Source organism: Gymnogyps californianus, chromosome Z (genome assembly GCF_018139145.2).
Source record: "Gymnogyps californianus isolate 813 chromosome Z, ASM1813914v2, whole genome shotgun sequence".
NCBI lineage: Eukaryota > Metazoa > Chordata > Aves > Accipitriformes > Cathartidae > Gymnogyps > Gymnogyps californianus.
In genome coordinates, this window is record NC_059500.1 from 54,826,657 (window position 1) to 54,849,944 (window position 23,288).

The 23,288-nt window shown below is 37.9% G+C and overlaps 1 protein-coding gene across 1 annotated transcript in view; it reads left to right on the forward strand.

Annotated features, from left to right (window-relative positions):
* LOC127027767 (histone-arginine methyltransferase CARM1-like) overlaps positions 1 to 23,288 on the forward strand; it is a 75,635-nt gene that overhangs the window by 19,915 nt on the left and 32,432 nt on the right. Inside the window, exons 2-4 of the mRNA XM_050913602.1 lie at positions 6,872 to 6,997; positions 21,007 to 21,113; positions 21,320 to 21,424. Coding sequence (XP_050769559.1) covers positions 6,872 to 6,997; positions 21,007 to 21,113; positions 21,320 to 21,424 — 338 coding nt within the window. The remainder of the gene's footprint in view (positions 1 to 6,871; positions 6,998 to 21,006; positions 21,114 to 21,319; positions 21,425 to 23,288) is intronic.

A 23,288-nucleotide genomic window follows, 5' to 3' on the forward strand; every position in this document is an offset into this window, starting at 1 on the left:
TGAGAGAGTTGAGGCTGTTCAGGCTGGAGAAGAGAAGGCTGCAGGGAGACCTTACTGCAGCCTTTCAATACTTAAAGGGGGTTTATAAGAAAGACGGAGAGAGATTTTTTACCAGGGCATGTAGTGATAGGACAAGGGGTAATGGTTTTAAACTGAAAGAAGGTAGATTTAGATTCGATATAAGGAAGAAATTATTTGCTATGAGGGTGGTGAAATACTGGAACAGGTTGCCCAGAGAGGTGGTAGATGCCCCATCCCTGGAAGTGTTCAAGGCCAGATTGGGTAAGGCAACCTTTCAGCAACCTGGCCTAGTGGAATAACATCGCTGCCCATGGCAGGGGAGTTGGAGCTAGATGATCTTTAAAGGTCCCTTCCAACCCAAAACATTCTGTGATTCTATGATACTTTGGAATGGTATATTTACTGTTCGGAGTAGCTGATAACTGGCTGTACAAGCCTAGTTACATTCATCAGTCTACACTGAAAGTAAAATGGAAGTAAGACTGGATTACAGGAAGGTAGTTGTATGTCAGCATAAGTGTCTGGCAAGGGTGCCCTGTAATTACTGTACACTAATCACCCTCCGTGTGAACAAACTTCTAAATGTGATGATTGACCGCTTTGGTAGTGGTAATGAGATGCTCTGGAGGCCAAGCATTTTTATCCAGAAGAGAGTAGGTTGTATGATTCAAAATATGTTTTCCTAATAGATTATGCAATATGGACAGCCACTGCATCTGTTGTGTTTCCAATGTTAGATTCTGAGGAAACTAGCACTTTTTTTGGGGGTAATAAGTTTATTTCTTAGCCATACATTTTTAAGCAACTTAGAGTAAGTGGATTGGTTTTCCAAAAGTGTTTTGTGGGTGAGAAAGGAGCTCTCACTGTGTGCAGGACTCCTGCTCCATAACTTTAGGGAAATGGCTTTGGGGCTTTCTGCAGGAGACTCTTTTGCCATTATTTGAGAAAGTTTAGGGTCCTGAACATACAGACTCTGAATTAGTAAAACAAGTGAGCTGAAGTAGATATAGTAAACTGAAGTAGATACAGTGTAAATACCTTTCTCTTGCAATGAAGTTGTGATTTGTTAGTTGTGATTTGAAGTTGGATTTGATTCAGAGATCTTCTTGTGGTTGAAGTACAGGATTAGCAGACACTGGGTCTCTACTTGGTCCTGTTGCAGAATTTCTGTGGCAGGCCAGGAAGGTTTCAGGCTCTCTTCATGCCACAACATCGCCTGATGTAATGAATGCAGAGGAGCACCATGACGCTTAGTTCACGCATTATTATAAAGCCTGTTGAGAGGCTCTCTTGGCTAGCATCTCTAAATAAAACAAATTATTCCATGAATGGCAGAACTAACGAGGCCTGGTTTTCCTTCAACTGATTTACTTTGTTTGCATCTATCCTAGTGTCTTCCTCATCCTTTCCCACTGTCACTTCACAGCTTCCTCCTTCTGTCTGTCCCAACTCTTTCTGTGATTGCTTGAAGTTACTCCACTGTTATGCATGATTATGAATCCTCCATCTCCTGCTCATGTACCACCAGCAGTGGTTGACTCTGGAGTTGACTCGTGCATAAGCTGAGAAGTAAAATGTAGCTATTAAGCATGTCTCATCATTTCCTTCAGCAAGAATGGCACACTGGGCCTCTCATGTTTATTCAACAACCCTTTTTATGCAACTTGCAGGAACACCACGGTTTTGGCATGTTGGCCAAATTTTATTTTAATTAGCTGAAGAGTTCAAAAATTAGGAGAGATGGGATTGCCGATCAGCACAGCTGCATAAACCATGCTTCCCCAGAAATGGGACTGGAACAGGGGCTGTCTAGGAAAGCCAGGTGTGAATCTATTTAAGTAAATGCTGCTATATTCTTTGAGAAATGCCACATCATACTATCTGAGTTTCATAGTTTTTAAAACCTTTTCCTTGATTATTGGTTAAACAGAGTATCCATTGGTCAGTAAATTTAAGTGAAAGAAGATAATTTCTATCCTTTCCCCCCTGCCCCTTGGGATATGGCTGACCTTTTACCCTCTTGTGTTCTTGTTTGTGAATGGATTTCTTGCAAACTTCAGTCATTTAGGTTCATCGCGTTTAAATTTTGATGAAGTCACTTCAGGCTATGTCCACTAAGTCTATTTTGCTTAGACAAAAAAACTTCGTACAAATTTTCTCTTTACTGTTAGTATCTATCAGATGAAATGTTAGCCATATGCTTGGTTTTCTTCTGAGCAGCTATTGTTGATTTTTTTAAAGCTTTTTGTAGTATTCTGCATGAAAGGTGCTGTATGCAGTAGACAGTGACATAGTTAGGAGAAGACATGCCTGCTTGATCTTTACACTTGGAAACCTTGATTTTCTTTGAGAGGAATTGTTCAGAAACATTTGGCCCTTGAACACTAGGTAGTCAAAGCTGCAAAAGCTGTGGTGGGTTTATTATCTGTTGTTTGAATATTAGTTATTATGAAGACTTTAAAAAAAAATAAACAACAAAAAACCCCAAACAAGAACCAAGGGGTGGTTTTTTGTTGTTTCTGAATGCAATGCAGTTTTTTCTTTTCCATTTTGTTTTTTTAAATTCTTTCTTAAACCCTGCTAAGACAAACTGTATGATTCCACAGATTTTGAAATTACATATGTTCATGACACATTTCTCATAAATCCATTTCAGTTGTAAGGTTGTATCTATATGCATGACAGCATAGTAGGAAGAAGCAAAAAGAGAGTCCTTGTAGTAAACTCTGGTGAAATCTGTTTCACATGTTGAATAAACATGAAGACTTATGGAAAGGAACTCATTTCTCTCACCAACAGAGAAGGTGCTGTATGTGACCTGTTCCCATAGACTTAGTAGAGAATAATTTTTTAAATTTTTTTTTTAATGCTGACTTTTGGAACAAGGGTAAAGTAAATGTCCTTAGGACCCTCCTGTAGTAGCCTGTTTGTATTGTAAATAAAATAAAATATACAGCAGGACATGAATTCATGGTCTGGAGTCTTATTTAAAGGAGCTGCATTGAAGAATAGAGTGTTACTGCCTTATGTTTGGGGCCACCTTACCACTGTCCTGGGTATGAACAATGCATATTGTAGTTTATGACTTTCATCTTTGTTTATGAATTGCAATCTTTTGGCTTACCCTCAGCTCTCTTAGAAAATAGTTGTTTGGGGTTTTTTTAAAGATAATGTAGTAGCAGAAGCTCTTGTCCTTGACATCCCTTGCTAGTTTCAAGTCTAGCTGAACTTTGGCTTTCCAAATACCAGCCCTTCATGGCTGGATAGATAGATTCATTATTCATATTTTTGCTTTTTTGGCAATAAATGTGTGAAATGAATGCACGAGATTTCTGTAGAGATTCTGAATTGTATATGATGGCTGTGGCTTTAGGGGTGTCAAGCGACCAGCAAAACTTGAAGTACTTAATGCTCCTATGATATGACCTGTTTGGTATGATCTCAGTGTGATCACTGTAACTGTACATTGGGAAATTAAAGTAGAATAAATTCATAACTACAATGCATACAGGTAGTAAAAATGTTATAATATTGTATATTGTGTAATGTTTATCTATTGTGTATATATACATTTCTAGAAGGACATAAGTAGAAATAAAAGTTAAAGCATTTTAGTATGTCTGTCTGCATGTTTAGATCAACTCCCAATTGTTTTGTTTTTTTCTCTCTTTAAGATATTCCCAGTTATTCATTTCTCAGGAAACGTCCCAATGACACATCTGATGTTCTTCACAAAACTCTGTGTACCTAGGTTTCTTTACCAGTATTGGAGCCAAGCTCAGATTGCATGTTTCTTTTCATACAGGCATCCCTGTTTAGGATTCTGTTTAACTTCAGATCAGCCTCATCTCCAGAGGTTACTGATCATTCACTTAAGGAAGAAGCAGCCTTGAGGCTCTTGCCAGACTTTTGGCTAGCTTCCACCTCTTTGGAAGTGCTGCTTTTCCTGGGCTTGGCTGGGTACCATCATCTTTGCCCTGAATTAAATGTAACCTGTGAATGACTACCCTGCAGTTTGACTATCCTGAGAACAAATTAATATCCATTGTGAGATAAAGTTTTCCATTCTTTGCAGGGTGGTGTTCAGCTCTCACATGGTGATAATCAGTTTGCTTTAGGACGGCTGGCTGTTAACACAGCTATTGAGCAATACTGTGCTAACTATTGAAGGATTTGTTTAGTCTGAAATAATCACCATAAAGATAACCTGTATTTTTGTTGAGTTCAGAGGAGATTAATCTTCATTCTTCTGACGCAGCAAACTTCTGAAACTTCTTTTAATGAATACCTTTATAATGAGGATTTATCAAGGTCCTGTAAGTGTGTAATCTTACAAAAAGGTTGGACTGTTTAACAGGTGAAAAAAAAAACCCACTCTAAATTAAGACCTGAGTAACAAAAAAGAAAAAGATCAACATGTTTTCATCCTGCTCTGTACAGACTTCTTCCATGTTATGTATTCTGAATGTAAAATGTATTCTGAGGATGAATATACAAATATTTTTGTTTGAAGATTTTATTATATCTGTGTGGCATGTTATCAGGCAGGACTCATTCCAATACTGTTTTCTGTGCAGTTTTCTGAATAACAGTCTCTGTGTTTGGACCTCACACATGAAATGAGGTAGGCATTTATCCTCATTCTTTATGCAAAATGTCAAATATTTAAAAATAATTCCCAGGTGTGTATATATATGATAAAAAGCCTTGCACAGTCTGCAGTAGGCCTGTGGCCTGTTCCTACCAATAGCAACACTGTTTTTCACAGGACCATTCCATACAAAAATGCTTATACAGCTATGCTATATCAATGTGCTTATGTCCGAGTTCAAAACAAATCCATATCTGTTTAGTGTGCTTCTGCTTTAGTGGGGAAATAGGCCCTCTGCTTTAGCTACAGCACTGTCTCACATTCTCCTACTGGCCACCTCAGTGAAGAGCCTGGCTCCATCTTCTCAAAGACCTCCACACGGGTGTTAGGTCCCCCCAAAGCCATCTCCAGGCTGAATGAACATCCCATTTTGGGCCTCCAGTACAAAAAAACCCCACTGATAAAATCATAGAATCATAGAATGGTTTGGGTTGGAGTGGACCTTAAAGATCATCTCGTTACAACCCCACTGCCGTGGGCAGGGATACCTTCCACTAGATGAGGTTGCTCAAAGCCTCATCCAACCTGGCCTTGAACACTTCCAGGGATGGGGCCAGAGTACACCAGAGGAGCTGGCTCTGTTCAGCCCAGGGAATAGAAGGCTGAGTGTGCCTTCCATTAAAGAGACAATGGTGACAGATGGTAGCAAGCCCAGTTGTCTGCCTTCAGTTTGTTCACAAGCCTAAATTATGGAAGAGGCTACAAATACAAATGAGCGTGCAGATGTAAAAGTGTGCCAGCCCAGGTGGGACATATCCCCTTTCTTGACAACATTTTTTGCCTGATTGAACTTTGCTTGACATGTGGAACATCATATAGCAGTCTTTCTCTCTGTTCTGTTCACTTCTCATCACAGCAGATGCTGTGAAGTGTAAGGCTTAAAAAAAATGCACTGGGTGCCTGTATGGTGTGTGTCTATGTATGCCTTCTCACTCTGGTCCTTCAAACATTGCTAGCAGAATAACATAGCTCAGCAGTGTATAATTAGCTTTCTACTGAGCTTTTAATAATAATTTATTTATTACATCTCCTGCTTTTCAAGATGTGTATTTTCTTCCCCTTCATTCTGGCTTTCCATCGGTTTTCTCTCTTGCACACTTTTTAGTATATTGCAGTGTATCACTTTTGTGTGTTACTGCCAATTTGTGAACTTTTGCTTTTAGTTTTCTTTTTGTTTCTGTTTTGCCTTAAACCTTTTACTTTTTCTAGTTCTGGTGCTTTTTTGTTTTGTTTTATCATTTATCTCCAGAAGGATAAAATGTGTGTGGGAGAAGCATAATAAACACTTGTTGTCAGTGAAGTGGACTACAATGCATGAAAGAATGGTTCAGGGATATTAAGTCCTGGAGCTTTGCTGCTTGGGTGATGACAACATATGTAGCACAACCCCCCAATAATTTAAAAGCTTTATCTATTGTAGCCCATGTTTGTAGCTGCCATTTGCATGAAGTTCCCTTTCAGACGTCTTTCAGGTTTCTGAAAGTGATAATGTGCATCTTGTTTGATGTGCTCACACAGTTGCCCCCTGACAGCTGTGAGGCTGATAGTGAGACAGTACTGATGTACTGCACCACTTAAGCCTCTGATATTGGATCCCCCTCCCCAAGGAGCACAGTACACAGGCTTGCCCTCTGCTGCTGCTTGCTGTTCCTAGCTCTGAAGTACTCATGTGTTCTTCATTGTCTGAAAAATTGCATTATTTTTTCTCACATGGTAGGTTTATTGATAGTTATACATGGTGTGGTCTGTAGTGTGTGTTCACTGGAAAAAGCTAGTTTACTTCGCGTCATTTAGTCAATGTAATTGATCCCTGATTCTTTACCCTGCCATTTCATTTGCCAGAGCAGCATCTCTAGAGGTTGTCAGGACATCGGCACATAGGATTACAGAAGCAAAAGAAGTAGAAAAAATGTTAATTTCAGACCTTGTTAGGATCCAGGTAAAAATTAATTTAGTCAGCTCTCTTTCTTTCTTCTGAGCACGCGGCAACTTCAAGAAACTATGGATGATAAGTGGGAAGGAAACTGTAGGGCACTGGAAAATTGGCTCAGGAAACATGTTAGAGAAAGTGTATTTTTGCCAAGTTGTGTACTTCAGATACATGCTTATGTATTTTGTGACTCCAAAGAGACATCTAGTTCTTTATATGGTTTTGTTTTTAACTGCTATAAGTTTTCTAAAGTATTTTTTTCCCTTCAGCTGATGGAGTCTGTGTGTTTAAATGCTTGGTTAACAGAGACACTGAATACTGTCGTGTGGGAAAACAGTCTGTGTTAATGACACTGGGATACAACAGTGCCTTGCTCCAGTTCAAGTCACAAGCTGGTAAGTACATCTTGCATTTGTGAACATCTTCTCCTTCCTGCCACGCTACTGTATTGGTAAAGCTCACTTTAAAGTATGTTGTCTTCTACCTCTGTTTCATGGTGGCTATTTAAATATTACATTTTGTTATGAAGATTTGTGCAACTTCATTTGCCTCTAACCCACTCCAGCTGCCTTTTGTGGAATATGGACGGTTCACATAGTGTACATAACATTTTTGCAAAACAACTGCAGAGTAATTTTCTGAAGAAAGCAAATGCAGGTAACACATTCATGTGACAACTTCAACTGGTAAACGTAATGCTTTGTGTGGGCAATCTGCCACTTGTTACTCCTCATTCAGAAATTGTCTTGCAGATCTGTTTGTCTGAATAGTTAATTGAGGTAGTTTAACATACACTTGCAGTTCTTAGGATAGATATTCTGTGTGTAGTGATGCTGAAAAAGAAACTCACTCTGTTGCAGAAACATGACTGTATTTTAGTAGGATGTTGAGATCTGTATTTTTATACTTCCACATGACTTGTTTTTTTGTAAATCCAACAGCTGAGACTTTTTAATATGTGCTATCCTTATGTCCTCATATTGGCTTTTGGAAAAGCATTCTTAGTTTTTATGCAAGGAAATTCAGAAGGCTGCCTGTTTATTCTGAGTAGTGTGCAGCATGGCCACAACTCATTTTGAAATTGTGTAACTATAGGTAACATACAGCTTCCTCTTTAGCAATAACCCAGAGTTCTTATATAGCAGCCTACATCAGTAGGCCTGGTGATTTCCCGGAGGCCATTACAGTTATTTCCATTTTATATTCTGTGGAAACTGAGGCACAGAGCAATTAGATTTGATATTTAGCAGCTTATTTAAAGACACATACATGTTTCAAAGCATCAAGGGCTGAGAATTTGCATGTAGATGGGTTTGTTTGTGCCATGAGTTGCTAGTCCTGTGTCATGTGGACACAATACAGGAGTCTCACTGTACTAGAAAATAGAGTTTTTAGACTAACCTGATTTTTTCAGTTGGGTGCCAAATCTTGGTGGCCTTTGAAGTCCTGCCTGGTTACAGCCTTTCATCTGTATCCATCAAGAAAAACTATTCATGTTTTCAATGTCTTACCTTACTAAAACAATATGAATATAAGCTAAGAATTACTGTGAGTGTCTGGGGTTTTTTAAATCTATGTATCTGAATGTTACAATTCAGTATTGTGCTTCCATTAAGTTATTCTCTTGAGACAAGACCCACATCATAACGGAAGCGATAATTGAGATTAGGTTGTTTAGTGATTTATTAGCTCACTGCTGAGATAATTAATAACTAATAATTAAGGAGTCAGGAAAGTTCTTCAGTACTCTTTGATCTGCAATCTCTACCATGTCTTGCCTACCTAGAAAGGTTCTGATTCCAAAAAGCACTGCTGGTTTGGAATCCCAAGGCAAAAGAAGTTTCTCTTAGTGCTCTTCCCCACCTTTACAAACTAGTATTTGAAAAAAATCCAACTAATTTCTGTACAGTTTGGTATTTTTCCTGAGAGGAGTGCCTGGAAGATTAAGTGGTAAATTCAGTCATCTCTTTAGCTATATTCCTTGGTGATTTGTATTTAGTTTATTTATATAGCTACATATTGTGAAATAGATAAGAACAGCATAGGTAAGTCTCTTAATTTATTACTTCTGATTGCTTGTTAACATGACAAACTTGAGTGTTTTCTATATTTTTTCCATCTTTAAAGCTCAGGGGGAAAAAAATTGAAATGGCCTGTTAGTCCATGCAACAACTCATTGATAAAATGACAGGAATATAATGGATTGGTCAAATTAAAGTCTGTTCAGATTAAATAACAAACCTGTTGATATCAAATGGAATGTGTTGGGTGCTGTGTTAAGCTGAAAGTTACTTGTAGGATATTATTTCCCCATGCCATAGGAGTAGCTTGCTGGTACCTTCTTCTACATGTTGAGTATGTCGAATAGCACCTAGTCTTGAGAAAGTTATATGTTTTTTACAAAGAAGTCAAAGCTATAGAGCAGAAGCTAACCTTTTGTTGTTTGCTGTGTACAAGTGTAGGTGTTACTCTCAGTTTTATGTATTTGCAAATGTGTATGTGTGTATAATAAACAAAAATAATGCTGTTATTAAAAAATGGACTGAAAACTCCTTTTTCATAGGTTAAAAGTGTTAGTTATGAAAATGCATTGTAGAAGTCTTAGGGGTTTTAAGTCCTCTGTCTTTTAGGAAGGTAGAGGAAGATGAGGAATGAGGAATGGGAGGAGAGGGAAATTCATGCCCTGCTTGTGCCCACACAGAGAATTGCTGTTCTGGTTCCAGCATTTAGACAGTCATAAATCATAGACTGTATCTTTCATTTCCTGCTGAACATATGTTAAACATCTGAGTACGATCAAGCAGGCAATAAAAATGGAAGTTAGTAGCCTACAGGCTTTTCTTTCAAAAACAAAGATCATTTATCTGTAACAGACCAACCAACCAGTCTGTAACTCATCTGTAGCAGACGTGGTATGTAGCTCTCTATTCCTTGGTGGAAATGGCCTGCTTAATTTAGCACGGAATTAGTTCATGAGCATAGGATGAATTGTTCTTTCGGGGATGTGGTAGAATGCAGGTTCCTTTCTTCTTTCAAACCTCGTAACCCTGGTCTTCAGCCACTTTCACAGTGCATCCAGGCATTGGACACGCCAATAAGTGGTGTCTGTAGATGTTGTTTTATTAGCGCAACTCATCTTGAAAGTTGTCTGCCAGCTCTAATAGCTGCGCCACTTACATAGAAGCACAATACAGGTGGAAGAAAGAGTGCTATTTACAGTTTTCACTTACTTATAGCATATAGTACTTACGGAGCTCCACATACAGAACTGAGCTAGAGACATAAGAGTGTGTGTATCTGTAGAGAGAGATATAGATATGTGAACTATATTAAAGGCATACATTGAATTTTATATGTGTAAATGTACATGCTGTTACTGCAGTATAATTCAAGCAAGGAACATGGTATGTCTTATGGTGATTTTTTTTTTCCCCCAAATTATTATTTCATGTAATGGCATATGGATCTAATGATCTATGATTCCATTAGCCAGTCACACAGTCCAGAAGCAACAAGTTTGTAGAACAGAACAATTGGTGCTGGGGCCCTGGTATGCAAACTATACTCATTTGGGAAGGAGGCAAGAATGGAGAGTGTGTTTACTTTGAACTAGATCTAGCCTGGTCACATAGACTAAATGACCATTGACTGTCGAAGTTTATTCCTGGAGTGCATATTTTGGTTTAATTTCATCCAGAAGGATTCCAGTTAGTGTGTACTGAGACCATGCAGCCATGCAAACCAAAGCACTGTAAGTGGGGACAACTAATTGATATGCCTCAAGACCCAGACTGCAAGGAAGCTAAGAAGAGTTTGTGTCAATAAATTCTATGAAGGACCAAATGATTCTGTGGTTGCTTGCTAGTTTCTGTTTAAAGTAGTGATTCTGTTTTTCAGAGAAGCAAAAAAAGAAGAGTTTGGTTACCTGAATCTTGTTTTATTTGAGTTAATTTAGAAAGCAGTTAAATTCACAAATGTCTTTAATCTTGCAGCTTGAAACTCTTGTGGAGTTTTATTGCGTAAACAATGAGGTGCAACTTGTTCAGAGGAGAACTTATTCAATGCATTGACTGTAATTGCACCTCTGCAATTCACAGTCTCAAAAGAGCAGTAGGAAGTTCTACTACTGGAATGACTTAAAAAAACAGAAACATTTTTACTTTTAAGCCATACTACGTGCACAATTGTAATCCCTAACTTCTCACTTCTGGGACAGAAACTTTGGTTCTGTGTCATACTCCAGTTTCTAAATTACTCCACTGTCACAAAGTGGCTCTAAGCTTTGTAGGTGCTTTCCCTGAGTTAATTCACCTATGTGGCTGTCCCAAACACTGGGTGGGCTTTGGGAGTGTGCAGCAATCAGTTTGACCTGTTCAGCCTCAATGGAATTCAGTGTCTGATAATAATTTTCCAGGTTGTGTTTGGAGCTGGAGACTGTGGCGTGCAAGAACAAATACCCATGATGTGATTTTGGAGACTGCTGGTCTGTTCGCAAATCTTAACAGAGAAGGCTGCCACCGGCCATGCCTTCTGCTGTGTCCGTATCTGTTAGTCTCACTGTTCAAACCTCTGGGTTTGCCATTGTCTCACTCTGTGGTTTTCTATGTCATTGCTTTTCTTGATCCAGTTAGAAGCAGCTATCCATAAGTTTTGTGGTGTTTTGACCTGACTCACTGAGTGTGTTCAAGGTGGGAGGATCTAGAGGGAAGCTCAAGACCTAATCACTTATGTCACTACTTTCACTACCTTTTGTTTCTCCAGGCTTTCCTTGAACATTTCTGTGGGAATGATTTTAGCATTAGCATTTTAAAGTATTGATTGATTCTGATTCTTGGGAGGACAAAATAAAGGAGATTGGAATAAGGTCAATCACTTTTCCCCATTTTTTGAGTAACTTGTAACATTCTGGTATTTTCATTGAAATTATTCTGGGCTGTTTTCTTGCTAATTAATATTAGTATTTGGCTTTCCAGATGTGATCTGATAATTTTATTTTCTTTTCTTCTATAGGCAAGTAATTTAGCGTAATTTTCCCAGTTTTAGAAAAAATTACTACATGAAGTATTTTAAATTTCTAGATTTTTTACTCCTGTCTGCTACATCTGAGTACTTCTAGATCTGCCTGCCTGTAAATTACAATATTGCAGTGCCAATTCTGTGTTGAAGGTGGCAACGTGCTTGTATTGGGGATTTGTCCAATCATTCAGAGTGTTTAAAAATCCATTTAGTTCTAATGTCTTATGTTCTGGTAAGAGTGGCAGAGATTGGGGGTGGGTGGGTGGGTGGATAATTGTTTAAAATAGACAGTCCTTCGTTCTGGTGAGGCAAGGTACGTCTTAGGAAATGTTGGCAGTATTTTGAAAATCAATAGCCACTGATTCAGTGCTACCAGATAGTGCTTTCATGTGAGGCACGTCTGTGGCCACTAGTTCAGAAGAGGCTCTCGCTAAGCACTGCTAGACTTTTTATGTACCAAGACTTTCAGCATTCAGGCCATTTAAAACTAGAAGACACAAGTGAACCACCTGCATCAACCATATCTGTCTCAGTATTTCCATTTCATGCAATCATACTGTACTGAGCCAAATAATCTTCCTTCATTAAAGTGTAATTTGTATTCTGAGGAAGCTTGTTTACATAAAAAACATCCGTTCTTTTGAGGAAGAATAAAAGAAAGGATCTAGTGCTTCTTATTTTAATAGTTCCCAAAGTGTAGTTTAACTTCAAAAGTTTTGCAATATCACAATAATTTGTACAACCTTTATGCAAATTTGACTACAGCTTAAAAACCCATTTCTCTCTCTGTTGTCTAATACAAGTCTGATGGCTTTTCTAAAGAAAGTGAAACATTTATATTTAGATACTTTGTAATGCCATTTTACAAATCATGACTATTTTGGTAACGTTTTTAGTGTGAGATTGACACAGTGGGGGAAGCTTTCGCATCTGCTAGTTCACATTGCTTTGGAGTGTTGTTGCAGCTTGAAATTAAAGGTACTTCTTTAATATTCTTCTTGATGATAACCAACTGTTTTATCAATTTGGCTTCATTTTTGTTTTATATCCATGTGAATCACTTACTAATGGGCGGAATGTTCTATTAGAAGAAAATAAATTTTAGTTAGGATGTTTAGCTTGGAGGTGATACAGTATTTTGCTTTCTACTTACCAAAGAAAGCATATATTACGGGTGCTAAAAATAGAAAAGGCTTTTGCTTTGGGAAAAGTATGACTTAGGAAACTTAATAATGAGATTTGGAACATGTGGCGTCCAGTTCCTGATGTGGAATGACACAAGGCCATCAGTCATGTTTCCTGTAAAAACGCACAACCGATTGAGTCCCCTGTGTGCTGATGAAGTGCTTACTGACTGAATTTCTAAGCAGTTCTCCTGTGCTGACACCTGAAATGATTCACCCACTAGTATGTTTGCGACAAAATCATTGCCATTGCCCAAATCCAGACTCATAAAAAAAGTTTGAAAGAAGGCTGTAGAAATTCACTTATGAAGTAGCATTGTGGCAAGTGACCTAGTCTGCAAATTGTGATTTAATATTCAGTAATGTTCAAAACAAAATGATCTAGTGCTGATTGAAATATTAGTAAATGAGTTGTTAAAATGAACCGAATCCATTAGTCTAATCTAACACTAAATAAGTGTTTATGGCAATGAAAAGCTGTATAATTGGTTGAAAGGTATAACATAAAGAGAAAAATATTTTGGATAAATATTGTCAAACTGGTGTAAACCCAAGGGTTTCTGGGAGCTTTTTCTTTTGAGTCTGTGTGGTGAATGCTGTTGGAATTTTACTAGGGTACTGGTAATAGGTGTCACTGTGAATTTCTGAAGTCCAATACTTACAACTGAATAGAAGTAAAAAGATTTTCTTCCTCATTTGGAAATAATATTCCAGCCTCAGAGTTGGATAGTAATCTGGCCTTGATAAGCTTACTATATTTTTACTGCATGTTTCACTTTTTTGCAAAGAAGGCATTTCATTATTTGGGTATTTTGCAATTCTGGTGTTCCAAATGGAAGACTGTGTTCCACTTGTTAACAGGAGACAGCCTGACCTGTCTGATCATTTGATATAGTCTTGTGATAAGTTATGGACTTACTTCCATTCATTTTTTCAAACATGGTCAAAGTTATGACTGTACACCTCTCATAAGTTACAGGCCAAATTTACTGCTTAATGTAGGTACTGCATTTTAATAGTAGCCTGCAGCAGATAATGCAAAATAATGTGGGAGTAGTGCTTCTCCATGGCTGTTATGCTAATCTCCTTAGACCAGAAAATCTAACAGCTGTTGGTAAAATATATTTATTTAATGATTTATTGCAAGTAGCATTATTTTGGATTGCTGCTGTGTGGAGTTTGTGGGTTTTTATTCCCCACTGAGGTTTTTTCCCCTTATTCTGTGTATGTTAGTTTGGGTTTTTTTCACTTTCTCCCTCAACAACCATCCAGGTTTATTACTAGAGCCTTTTGTTGTTGTTCCTTCTCCACCCTCTTCCCCTTTGGAGTATTGAGAGACTCCATCTGTTTTGAGCAGATGGGTGAAGTGCACTATGTTAATAGCTTGTGTTTGTGTGTCTGTGTCTTCTGCTGTGAGGATAAGCATTTTGTAAAGAGAAATCAGTACAGCAGTTCTGCTTATGCAGAGTGCAACCATTTGAGTGACAGTTTACCAGGAATGGAGTATGAATGTGCCTGTTGGAAGTGCTAAGGGGCCTGGGGCTTATGCTCTCCTTTTTGGGAAGGGAGTAGTGTGAGAGAGACACCAGAAGCAGGGCTCTTTGGAAGGATGTTCCTGTTATCTTTGATTACAGGAATCAGTTTTAGCTGGTCTTTATTCAGTTTCTACACAGTTCAGTTTTTAGGCTATCAGTGCAGTAATATCTGCAGAATATCTCTGACAAGTTATCAGACTGTAAAATTGATTAGCGTGGGTTTAATGTCCAACAGCAAATGTTAGTTAGCTGAGGTGCATAGCTAGTCAAAACTTTACAGGCAAATACCTCCGTTTTTCAGCAAGATACAGCTTTCTGTCAAGGTAAAAGTTTTCAAATGAATTTCAGTTTTCAGATTTTAATTGGAAAAAAAAGGGGGAAATAAGAAATAAATAAAAATCCTAACAAGCTTGGCTTTCAAAGAAAATGTCTGAGAGTTACATTTTTTATGTTCTTTGAAATTATTTGCAGGGCGATTTTTTTTTTTTTTTAATTTCCTCAACAAGATCCTTGTGAAAGCACTTCAGCCCACAAGAGTGGAAGTCTTCCTTGCCTTCTCAATGGCTAAGAAAAAGGAGAAAATGACACTTTTCTTCTGAAAGCTAATAATTCATTCTGTAAGATGAGTTTTGCTCCAAAGAAGCATTTATTATGGGGTACACTAGAATGTGAATTAGGCTTTTTTTGCTGTTTCCCAGTAGCTGCCTGCATGAATGTTTTTATCACATGATGTACAATAAATGTGAGGAAGCATACCACTTACTGGAAGGAGATTTAGTTGTTGTGAAGTAAGAGCTTGCACATAGGCAGTTACTGAAGAGTGCCTAATGAATTTAAATCATTTTCCACGTTTCTTTTTGATTTTTAAAACAGAGACAGTTTGACTTGCTGGATTTAATTTTTTTCTGTGTTATGGACCATGGAACACAAGCTTCAATTCACATCAAAGAATTTAAGGAGGACTTTTGATCCAGTTAAAAATACAGGTCTTTTAAAGCAGTTTATTTCAGCAGGTAAAATGCACATATTTAAGTGCTGTGTTGTACTTACTGCAGTGACTGCAGGTCTTTTAGATGCACCCAGCATTTGGGCAACTTTTGCAGCCTATTCCACTGTGCTGGAAATAAACTAGTGTCCAGATTAGCTAATACAAACTAGATTAGGCTGCATGCTCACAGTGGTCTTCATTCCAATATTTTCCATTATTTTCAGAACAACATCCAGACGAGGCTCCTTGAAAGAGAAACATCTGTGGTTTTTTAGGGAGTTTTGAGTTGGGCGGGGGTTTGAAATACTGAAAAGGTATAGATGAAAAGGCAATAAACATGTCTGCTGACCTCTGTTCTCAAGAACATCGGGTCATTCTTGTTGGACTAGTTATTGGAGGTCTTACAATGCATGGGAAAGAGTAAATGCACTGTAAGAGTTACATTTTAAAGCCTTGATTCATTAATTTGCCGCTCTTGGAACATAGCTTTAACACTTGTAAAGTTTTGAGGGTTTTTTCAACCTGCTAGGGTAAAACTTTTGATTAAGTGTTTGGGGTGGTGGGGGCACAGGGATTTGTTTTTCAGTCAGTGAAAATTGTCAGTTATTTCTCTGAAGACAGCCAAAACTGTTCAAGAAGAGTCACAGCCATCTTCCCAATTTGCAGTTTGTTCAGAGAATAAAGCAAAAGAAAGAGTTTTGAGGGTGAAAGAAGATGGCTGTGCATAGCATAAAAAAGCACTTCATCAAGAAGCACTTGTGCCCTCCTTCCCCCCAAGCACATTAATTTTGGATTTTACAGGATAGATTAATTTTTGTTTAAGTATAACCCCTGATAATCCAGAAAATTTTGTAAGCCAGCAGGACCTTTTTCTTTATAGATCAACAAACAGGCAAAAAGCCTGCATGATTTGTTCAAGGTAATGGAAGGAATCTCTCAGGACTGGATAGAAGACTCTTGAAGTGGTGACATTTGAAACACTACACTCAGATTACTAGGCAACACCCTTCAGTAGAAAAGCATTATACTTGAGTTTGCTTTTGAAAAGATGATAGAAGATCTGAAGAGCCTACGTGATTGTTCCCTGAGATAAGAAAATCAATTCCTTACGGCATCAAAGGAAAAGATATATAGAGTGCTAGAACCTTGATGAGGAATATAGGGCTGAGGATTAACAAAAAATATTCTTTGGCTATTCTTGAAAAATATTTTACTGACTTTCAGTTCTGTATGGTTGGCTGCTGGTTGCAAAATAGAGAGTTCCAAAGTACATGACCCACCAGTATTCTAGCCTGTCAGTAAGCCAAACTGGTTTTGGTGTAGATCCTTTTCTGTTCCCCTTACTTTAAATAAAGAAGAAAATCCAGTTTTCATAAAAGCCAAGATCAGTTCTGGATATATTTCTACATATGACAGATTAAATTCCCAGATTCTTAGGAAGATCAAAATTAAATTTAATTTTAAGGACCTTGATCAATATGCAGATAAAGCCATATTTCATATCACAAGCAGGATGAGGTGTTGGCTAATAAGAAGAGAAGTTCCATTACAGAAAATATAGGAAGGAAACAGCTTAGTGTATTTGCATGCAGAAGCAAATGGAGAGAAGACAAGCTATTGTAAATTGTTGTTGGATATAGAAAATAGACTTGCTGGATATAGAAAACGGACTTGAGATAAACTCTTTTCTTTCTTCTGGAACAGTCTACAAAAGGAAGAAATATGGTGTTCCTTGTCCGTGCTAAAAAAAGATAAACCTGTTTCTCTTCTCTATAAGAGGGGTCCTTATTTGGGAGAATTTCTTAAAACTTCAACATGTCTTACTTTTGAATTTATTTCTTGTGTCTGTGTCATGTGCAGAGTGTTCACAATAATTCCATTTTTCTATATTAGATGCTAAAGATTTATTATTTGGCACTTTGCCCTGTTACATAAAAGAATGTGTATCTGAACTCTCAGACAATATTTGAAACTGGTAGCAATTGTTATGAATAATTCCTAGGCAATTTGCATTTCCTAAGAGATTTCCCTTTAGAATCCTTCGACTGTTTGCATTCAAAAGAAAAACAAAATCCCCAATTCACATCTGCAACAGTAATTCCTTCCTTACAACCTGATCTTTAGTTTGTAGCTGTTTAGCTATGATTTTCCCTCAAATAGTAAGTAGAAGCAACTAAAAGATTTTTGGTGAATGTTTTATTTATGAATGTTGAGGATAAACTAACATCCACTGAACAGATGAGAAAAAGAAAAGAGGAGCAAATTTGTGCTGTAAGGGGACTTTTTGCAGTATATTTGTTCAGTCAGCGCAGGCTCAGACAAGGCTATGAGGATTTCTCAAAGGTGGAATCATTAAGTTTTCATGGATAAGTTGTAAACCAGTGCTCTTTGTTGTTGCTTTTTTTGCTAGAGTGTATTTTTCACTTCCCAGCCAACAGCAGCAACTAAATGTATATTTCTGGTTTTATGCTCACATATTTTTTTCTCATAGTGTTAGCCACTGATGCATGTGTAGAATGTGGAGTTGGGATTTAAAGTTTGTGAAAACATGGAGATGTATTAGATCTAATGCTGTTCCTATTTTTATTGCTGAATCTTTACTGCCATCTAATAGAGAAGATTTTAATTCTGTATTTTTCTTGAGGTTGTTGAATGCAATTAGATACTTTTCTCCTCCTATAGTCTGCCAGACCCTCTTGTGATCTTGCAGGTACTCTGTTAGGAAAACTTTAAGGGCATCTGAGGTCCATTATGGAAGATTGTGGAGGAACTCAGTCAACGTCTTGTTCTTTCTTTCTATTTTAATGTACCCTTCACTCAGTGAGTACTAGTTTTGTAATTTGCCAGCACTCTAGAGAGCTCCAGCAACAAACGTCTTATTTGTTTATAAAGAAGTACTGTATCACAAGGAAATCATACTTTTTTTCATAGAATCAAAGAATAATTCAATTGGAAGAGAACTCATATGGTCATCTGGTCAAGCCTCCTTTGCAAAGCAAGTTCAGCCCCAGGTTGCTCAGACCTTTGTACAGTTATGTTTTGAAAGCTTCCGAGGATAAAAACTTCTACCACATAACCTCTCTAGGCAAGCTTTTCCAGTTTTTCTTACAGTGCTGTGGTTTTGAAATCCATTCTCATTCCTGGATGCCAAAGACACCAAAGATGTTCTTCTGAGCTATCAAAAAGTCTCTGCAGAGGTATGAAAATAATGTGTGAAGAATGACTAGAAAAGAAAGGAGTCAAGCATATCACTGAATCTGTAGCATCACCTTTTACCTTCAGATAGGAAAAAAAAAAAATGGGAGAAGCTTAAGACAATGGGTGATTGCCTGGAAAAAAATCTCCACTGTCCAGTGTCAGAGTTTTTTCTAGCGTTGTCTCTTCAAGCAGAGAAAGAACAGAGGGACTGATCTGTTTTAAGCTGATTTCTGCATCTTCCAGCAGAAAATTGGCATTGTCTGTAATTTGGGCCACTCTTCGTTGCCATGATGCAGTCACTTACTGTTTCATTCTGACCAACATCCCTGTGTGGGAGTGAAAAAGGCATGTTGATGGCATTTGTACATTTTCATGGTAATTTACAATTACTTCTGGAACAATTTAATTATTTTGAGACCACCATGTCACCCCAAATTCAGATGTTGAATGTGGCATCTTCTTCCCACTGGAGCTGACAGGCCAGAAGTAACGAAGTGGGACTTTCTCCCACCTGGAAATTACATGGGAATATTCCGCAGAGTGGCAACAGATCAGCTTTCTAGCAGATTTCCTCACCAGGTGAAGTGCATTTGAATAAGCTGGTGAGTTGTGTTTTACAATTTCTGCCACCCTTACCGTCTTCTGCTAGAGTAAGGTTAAACTGACCTGTTCATTCACAGCAAACTAATGCTGTGATGCTTCTTAGAGCTATTGTTCCAGACTTTCAACAAAATTATTTCATTGCATACATTAGACTGCTCATAATTTCAACTGAGAGAAATGGCTTGAACTCTGGGTGCTTAGAAGTGGACTTTGTTATGTGGGGTAGCCCAGAGGTTCAAGGGGCTGCGCCCTCAATTGATTTGGACTTCTCTGAGGAAGTATGGCTGTCTCACATTTTTGGTGTGAAATTCTTACAGTGAAACAATATATGACTGCTATGACTGCTCCAAAGGTGGAGCTTTTTCCATCTAGTTTTCCAGTTTTAGTGATTTCTAGCTATATAAAGACTGGAAAGCTTGGATAAAAATAATAGTAATTTGTGATGCTTTTGCTGAATTGTATGCTGTCTTTATTATACACTTTTTCCAAGAATTTAAAATTTTCTACTGAGGATCTCTCTCTGAAGACTGTACTCAAAAATACTTCTTTGGCCCTTTAAAAATAACTTTGCAGCAACCGTGCTTACGTTGGGTTGTGTAAACATGGGTCTTTGTTTTTATTCTCAAACAGCCTGACATTGAGCTTGTCCTGATTTCCAAAGCTAAAGAGAAAGTCACTTGCTATCTTTTATGTCTCTTCCCTTTTGGATATGCCAGCTTTCTGCAGTGGAAAAGGATCAGTGCAACCAAATCTCTGTTTTGAGGATTTCAAAATTTCCTGAAATGATGAGGGAAATTCTCCTTGGTTACTGTATTGAGAAGTTTATTAATTATTTGTTTCTGTTATCTTCAGACCCTTTGTTTCAAAGGCCATTCAAAGTATTGAATTATCGAATTACCTCCAAATGATTAGAGCATTTAGGACGTACTTCCCAGTGCAGTTACATGCTTCAGGCAATGGCTATTTTTATTTGAAAATCTGTGAAGTGTTGTAGGAGTTTCTTGTCTCTCTGGTTTAGCAAATTATGAATGTGGTGTGGTCTGATTTCTTTATCTTCTCTTGTCTTTGTATGAACAGAAGATGCAAGACTTCCATACCTGATATTATTGCTGTCATCTGTGCTTCTCCCCTGACAATTTTTCCTTATAGTGCTTTTTCTAGATACTTTCTCCACTTACTGGCATGTGCTTTTCTTTTGGACATCAAGGAATTACTTTATGCTTGGGGGATGGTTTGATCTTAAAAGATGGAGACAAAAGCCTTTGTGTGAACTGGTTGTTTTTGAGGTCCACATGATTTTTCCTGTTACTTACCTAATGTCAGAAGTGATCTTGTCCACAGAAGCCAAAGGGCTATAACTCTGAGCTTTTTAGCTAGACTGCTTCTAAAGGAAGATACATGGTCCTCCGCCTGGCTTTTTAGGACAAACTTTGAGTGTTTTATTCTAGGTTGTAAACCTCCTCACTCAAATCCATGCGTTTCACAATAACCCTGGGTGGTTCTCTGTGTGGAGCTTGGGTTAGTGTAGATTAACCTGAAATAGGTTGAGGCTTATGTTCAGCCACTCCTCTGTTAGAGTTCACCATCACGGATACTTGCAGGAATGAGCTAACCTGAATGGAGAATCCTTGACAGCACTGTTGCATGCATCCAGGTGCTTCTTAAAATCTTTCAGTGCTGGCCAGATCTTTGCAACAGCTCTTGTCTGTTTAATGAAATTTGAAACTGTTTACTGTGTATTTCTGAATACAATAAGCCAAATGAAGCATTCCTCTCACCTGTGACTGAGTCTGTTCTTATCTTGTCATTGGGTGTTTATCTTAATTTACTATCCTTGTGGTTTTTGCTATGTTTGTGTCTTTTCTGTTTTTCTTTTCCAGAATACAACACATTTTCAAATGCATTGAAGAGATGCTGTAGCCAAAAGAAGGAGAACTCTGTGTTCAGTCAGCGAACAGATGAAGCATCCGCTGCTCAGTATTTTCAGGTAATGAAACTTCAGTGCCAGTTTGTGAAGTCTAAGTTACTGTTGTTTGCTTGACCTTAGTCACCATGTCAGTTAGAAAGATAGCTTAGGTTTATTCAGAGAGTGGTTAGGACCTTGGTAATTTAAGTACCAAGTAATTTAAAGTAAGATTGATGGAAGATGGGCTTTATCTTTTTTCTGTTTTTCCTCTCCTCCTTTCCTTTTAGTTTTATGGCTGTCTGTCTCAACAACAGAATATGATGCAGGATTTTGTGAGGACGGCCACTTATCACAGAGCTATCCTACAGAACCACATAGATTTTACAGACAAGGTAAGCTCTGTTAGGAGTCTTAAATGTTCCAGTATGCTGCTTAGGCTCTAAACGTCCACTTGCCCTGTAAAGCAACACTGATCAGACGGGAGCCTTTTCTCACCTCGTACTTAGTGCATGAATGTACTAATTCATGTGTGCTTTATATTATTAACATTATTGTCAAGCACATGGATGACAATGCATGGCGGTGATGGTACATCCCCAGGATGAAAGACGCCAAACATGGATCCAAACATGAGCTACAAATTCCTCTGCTGTCTTCTGTGGACAATCTGAGAACGTACACGTATATGTTTCTTGACATTTTGGGCTGTTGTCATTCCCATTTGGCATCTTGGAACTCCCATACAATATTAGTTTATTTATCTTAACTGTTTACTGTGTATTTGCTATTATGCCATATAGTCTCTTGCAAATACCTGCAAAGGTACTCTAGCTTATGTTTCTTTCATGGAGGTCTACACTGAAGGTTTTTGCACCCCACAGTCATTACAAACTGAACAAGCACTTAAGCGGCTGCTGTGACTCCATTTGTACAATGCAAAGATTTGGAAACAATGCAGGAATTTACAACTTTAGATGCCAAACTCATCTCTAAAATACATATATAGATCTTGCAGGCTGCTGTAATGAATATAACAATGATTATTACTTCTTTATCTAGTCCTCTGCCACTCACATTGTCCAAATCAGATACTTCAGCAAAAGACAAAATAAAACTTACACTGAGGAGATGTAGGATAATCTGCCTCCCAGCCACAGATTAAGTCTTTTTCTAATTTCATTTTTTAGGCTCCTTGAAATTCAAAGCCTAGGACTAGTATATTTTACAATGTTTTTTTACCTTTTTTTTCCTATTGCAATTGGTCACACTAACTAGAGACTTTCTGACCCTCTCCAGGACCAGTCCCCATGCACAGTCTTCTCTGAGTCCACCCTTAATACAGCAACAAATTCCATAATATAATCACGTTATGCAGAAAAGTGCCTCCTTTAGTAAGATTTTTAATTTATCAGCTTTCTAATTCTGTCATTTTGCTCTTATGTTGGGAGGCAAAGGAGGACTGAAGTTCTAATTTTCTTTATATCGTTCCTCCATTGTGTCAATTTTTGTTGTCTCTTCTTACGTAGTCTTGTTTCTGAGGTCAGTGTTCTCAGTCCTCTCTGTCTTTTTCTGTATGAAGGAATTGCATGTGGCCTGTTACCATTCTTGCCCTCTTTCTCAGTGTCACCATTAATTCTGCAGCACCTGTTTTGAGAAGGATTGGCAGGAGTTATGCATGCTAGTGTAGATAATGCCATACAATTGATTTGTATTGCAGAATTCTAACTTCCTAGTTATTCTTTACTGTACTTCTCATCAATCTTGACTTTTTTCCTGGGACTGCATCTGTCCATTGAGCATTGATCTTCACCAAACAGTTCATAATGGTGCCTAGGCTCTTTGTCGTTGTTGTTGATGATGATGATGATTCATTTAGAACTTGGATGGTATGTGAACAGTTCATATTTTCCACAAAGTTATATTAATCAGCACTGAGTTTAATTTGTCTGTGCATTGTCCCATGGCCTACCTTCGCTAGCTCTCTCTACTCTTTAATCACTGGATGTTGTGTCATCTGCATATCTTGCTCTGACACTGCTCACCTCTCTTAATAAAATAATAAAAACCAGCAAAAAAAATCAGACTACATGTGACCTTCTGTAAGCAAATAGGCAGTTTGTAAGCAGCAGCCTGGCAGCCTAGCAGGAATGTTTTCTAGGTCTCAGAATGTCAGCTGAGACCACGTGAGCTCTGTTTATGACGTTTGGGCAGCAGACTGCAAACAAAAATGATGGAGAAAATGAAGCTGCAATTATT